At 41.5% G+C, this 4,821-nt stretch overlaps 1 protein-coding gene across 1 annotated transcript in view; it reads left to right on the top strand.

Annotated features, from left to right (window-relative positions):
• Window positions 1-4,821, top strand: part of si:dkey-172j4.3 (diacylglycerol kinase delta) — a gene marked incomplete at both ends in the record, with an annotated part of 96,257 nt that overhangs the window by 75,923 nt on the left and 15,513 nt on the right. The window contains 4 exon segments of the mRNA XM_014021998.1: window positions 37-139; window positions 1,400-1,559; window positions 1,652-1,760; window positions 2,592-2,731. Coding sequence (XP_013877452.1) covers window positions 37-139; window positions 1,400-1,559; window positions 1,652-1,760; window positions 2,592-2,731 — 512 coding nt within the window.

The following is a 4,821-nucleotide window of genomic DNA, read 5'->3' as shown; positions in this document are numbered from 1 at the left end:
GTGTGTGTGTGTGTGTGTGTGTGTGTGTATTTGCAGGTCCACAGCAGCTGTAAAGAACAAATGGGGAAGGTGTGTCCTTTGGGTCAATGTCGCGTCTCAATCATTCCTCCCACGGCACTTAACAGCATCGACTCAGACGGTGAGACAACACCCACCCRCACGTCCTCTTTACCTCCCTCTATGGTCCAGGCAGGTTCAAACCTGAACAATGTCACGTTTCCTGTCAGAACTGGGGTAACAGGGTTAGTGGCCCCAGGCTCTTTCAGGACCCCAATGGTTATTTCAGGTTAATTTTTTTTATCCTTCTATTCTTGTAAATGCTGGAAAAGTTTAAGAAAGCCAGAGATCACGTCATGGCTACTTTTGTATTAAATTAGGTTTTTAAAAAMAAGTATTCCTGCTGCAGTTTAGCCAGTCATGAACACGACGACGCCTGTTTTCTCAGACACCGAAGCTTTTTGAATCCATAGACGCTCACAGAAAAATGCCTCAAATAGGTTTTAGGTGCAGTTGTGGGTTTTTCCTGCTGGGCAGTAAAGTTCAAACATTGCACTTAAAAAAATCACAGTGTTTGTACTTAAACATCAGAAAAGGCACTAAAATAAAAAATAAAAGTTCAGCCTGTGAAATGACTGCACTTTAAAAGAAAAACGTGGAAGCCAGATAATCAGATTCTTGCAGTTTTGAGACGGCTTCAGTTAACATTCAGACTCCATTCAATTTCACTTTGTAACCAGGGCTCTGCATAAAAACCAATCCAACAATATTGATATTTAAAAAAAACTATTGTTTTGATTATTTTCTTTCTTTGAACATTGTAACACTCCTCTTTCAGGTCACAGGTCAACAGGTACAACGCTGGGGGGGGCTATGAAAACACTGTTGGATTTGTGCAAATTGAACAAGCTTAAAAAGCAGATTTATAGCTCGGATATTTATGAAAAATCTCACCTAAGATCCTGAAGGAAAGTTTAACACGAATCAGTTTAGAGCATATATTGGATCTGTATAATTGTTATTTTACCTGCTGAATTTCTGTAATTACAATGGCGTGACAATGACAATCCTAACAATGAACTGGTCCATTCTGGAAGTCCTTAAAGGCAGATGTTTGGACACATTTAGATTTTTGTATTATAGGTAATGTAATTTTATAATATTTTGTTTTTCTTGAGTCTGTGGCATTGAGCAGTAAGTATATCTATTGAAATCAAATCAAACTGCACTGAATGGAGAGTCGTTTTGTATCGTGTATCACTTTTGAAAAWTGTATGAAACTGTCCTATCCTCTTTGATATCCAGCCCTATTTCCAACACCGAGACGTTTAAACTGGAATCTGAAGGTTCAAGCAATGATGGAGATGCTTTCTTATGACAAAGACTCGTGATTTATTTTCAGGCTTCTGGAAGGCCACCTCTGCGTCGTGCTCCAGCCCTCTTCTGGTCCTTGTCAACTCGAAAAGTGGGGACAACCAGGGGGTGAAGTTCCTGCGCAAGTTCAAGCAGCTTCTGAACCCGGCTCAAGTCTTTGACTTGATGAACGGAGGACCCGAGCTCGGGTACTCCACTGCCTACCCTACTTTCAGTCCTTTTTTCTTTCCTCTGTTTTTCCTCTCCTCCGCTCACGYCACCCCACTCTCTCCGCCCGCAGCCTCCGACTCTTCCAGAAGTTTGTGACGTTTCGTATTCTGGTGTGTGGGGGAGACGGCAGCGTGGGCTGGGTGCTCTCAGAGCTCGATAAACTCAAACTCCATAAACAGGTGAGAGCAGCAGAACGAAGGAGGAGGAGGAGGAGGAGGAAGGTTGAAGGAACATATTGACGTGTAGGGTAGCTGTAAAGACAGCCGACAAGGAATCGCTCCGTCCTGCTGTACTAATATCACAGCTGTTACCACATCACAGATGGGTGCACTTTTGGTTTATTGTGTGAAATCTGAAGTGAAAATCTGCAAATGTCTGTTAATGTTCACCTCCAAATGTGATCAGAAAGGAAGGAATGGTGCGAGGCAGAAATGGCGTCGCCTGACTGAAGTTATTAACCAAAGTCATGGAATTAATCAGCATAAACGAATGCTACTTTACATGAACATGGCTTTAATTATGAAGCCATTTGCAACTGATTTACTGAGTACTGTGTCAGATGAATTTAATCCAGGTTAATTTGAGGTCATGTTAAACTAAACTGCAGACTGCTGCTTGTGTGGYGGAAAATTCTGAGATCATCTGAAGTTTTTTTTAACTTTATGAAGATAAACGAGAGTCATGAGCAGGTGGAAGAGAGTCTGGAGATGTATGCTCTGGTGAGAAATGGGATAAAATTCGGGGGAAGAAAGACAGAATAGATGTACTGAGAGGGAGAGCTTAAAGACCTGAGGTCAGCCATCCAAAGGAAAGAAGAGAAGGATGGTGGAGCTGCCAGGGAGAAGTACAAGATGAAGGCCACAGAGGAGGTTTGTGGATGTAGAGAAGGAGAACTGATGTGACAGAGAAGGATGCTGGGCTACGGTGAGAWTGAGGTAAATAATCTGCTGTAGAAACCAGCAGTGATTAATCCCCCCCCACCCTGTATTTTTTTCCTTTCTTCTCCACAGTGTCAGCTCGGCGTGCTGCCTCTTGGCACCGGTAACGACCTGGCTCGGGTTTTGGGCTGGGGGGGCCTGTGTGACGACGACGCTCAGCTGCTGCAGATCCTGGAGAAGCTGGAGAGAGCCACCACCAAGATGTTGGACCGGTAAAAGCAGGTTGACTCGGGGTGGGGTGTGTGTTAAGAAATGACAGGAGTTAAGAAGCAACGATTCCTTGATGCAAGGATCAAAATCAACCCAGGTTTACGTGTTTCCTCATTTTACTTCTTGTTTCTTTAATGCAAAAATAGGTAGATGAAGGAAACAAATCAAAGGCTGAATATCCTAGAAAAACAGCTGATTTTTAACAAACGAGCTGAAAATGCTGTGCATGCTTTGCCTTTTTTTTGTGTGTGGTTGAGTCTTGACTGAGTTATTATAAATACTCCAGGAAGTAGGGGTGCACCAATTTATCGGTGCYGATTTTCTTAATTTTGGGAGATCAGAGATCGACCGATACTTAGATAAGATCGGTGGGAAAGATTGTCTTATCCACCACCACAAATTGTGACCTTATAACACCTGACAGTGTCAGTTWTTATTGGGTGGAATCGGCAGGTCAGACTTTTTAAAGGCCGATGATCGGCCAGAAAACTGCAATCAGTGCACCCCTACCAGGAAGGTTTTTTCGTTTTTGGTCAAGCATAGGATTCAGCTGATCAGCAGCGAGGACCAGTTTGTTTGTTTGTTTGTTGCTTGTTTGTTTTGTTTGTTTGTTTGTTTGTTTGTGTACACTTTCTGCACATTTTTACAGATAAAAGGAAATCTAGACAAAATTAAATTTTGCTATAAATTTGAGGTTTTATTCTCTATATACCTGCTGTTTTCTTCTGATGCAGCGCAGCTTTGAAGRTAATATTAACAGTGCGTAAAAATCACTCTGGGCTACTGGAACAGGAAGCAGTTTAAGCTGCAKTTTAACCTTTTCTGCAGACCCCTTTTATTTAGTAACAACCAGAGGGGGTGATTTATTCCAGATTAGACATTTAGACCCCCAAAATGGTTCAGGTTGTGCGTTTATGGTCACCTAGAACCTTTAGGGTGAAGCTTAGTGTTGGTACAAAGCAGAGTATTCAGATTTGGTCCAGGAAAATTAAGTGTTAAAGGTCACTGAAAGATTAAATTTTATAAACTGACACCAGATGGATTAAGAACTAAGGAAAACTTCAAGCTTCCCTTACTGCCCAGGGAAATACTATTAAAGACTTCCTTTTGGTCCATCATTGATATATTTTATTTACAGAATAATCTCTCTTAATGTACTTAATCATCCATCATTAACCACTATTTTATTATTCTTTGTTTTTTTCACCTGACATTTCCTTTTATTCTTTAATGTTTTTTTAAATTGACTTCATAATAATCAGATGTCTGTAACTGTTTATCGGTTTTGCCTTTCATGTATTTCAAACAGCTGCAGAGAGCACACAGACGTAAAAGCACAGAAATTAACCTTTTGTTTTCTGATAGTTTCAATCAGAACCCACTGAAGCCCCACAGAAAGTTGTGTCATTAACACRTTTACACCACTTTTCAACACACGTGGCACAGAGGAGCAGCAAACTTGATTTGTTTACTCAACAGCCTGAAATAATATTTGAGTTCCTTTTAAAAGATACACAGAGTCCGTTTGGGTTCTGAGTAAACGTCATGTTTATTTAAGGTAAGGTAAAGGTGCTTTGTCATCAGTGTATGTTTCCACACAATGACGAAATTTGTGCTCTGCATTTAACCCATCCACACCCAAGTGGAGCAGCGGGCAGCCATGTGAGGCGCCCGGGGAGCAGTTAGGGTTAGATGTCTTGCTCAAGGACACCACGACATGTGGGTATGGCGGGGAGTCGAACCTAAGACTTTCGGGTCCCAAGCCGGCTGCTCTACCACTACACCACAGCCGCCCCATTTGTTTGATTATCACAGTGTATCAAACCTTTCCTCGTGAACTTTGTCATCTTCCTCCTTCAGGTGTTTCTAGTTGTTGTGGATGATTAAAGCGGCTGATAAGAAGCTTTTATGGCTGCCACCGGCTGTTTGATGTGGAGGCACAGGTGTCACAAGAACTACTTTTACCAAAACACTGGTTTGAAATGACAACATCAAAACTGAGAACAGAAGATCAGCAGCAAGGAAAGAAAAATAAACCAAACTGTAAAGAATGGAAAAACTAAATTTTAAACAAAAAGACAGAAAACTAAAC

The sequence above is a fragment of the Austrofundulus limnaeus genome, unplaced genomic scaffold (assembly GCF_001266775.1).
Source record: "Austrofundulus limnaeus strain Quisiro unplaced genomic scaffold, Austrofundulus_limnaeus-1.0 Scaffold314, whole genome shotgun sequence".
NCBI classification, from domain to species: Eukaryota; Metazoa; Chordata; class Actinopteri; order Cyprinodontiformes; family Rivulidae; genus Austrofundulus; species Austrofundulus limnaeus.
Note: the sequence above shows the minus strand (reverse complement) of the source record. Positions and strands in the feature narration are given on the sequence as shown.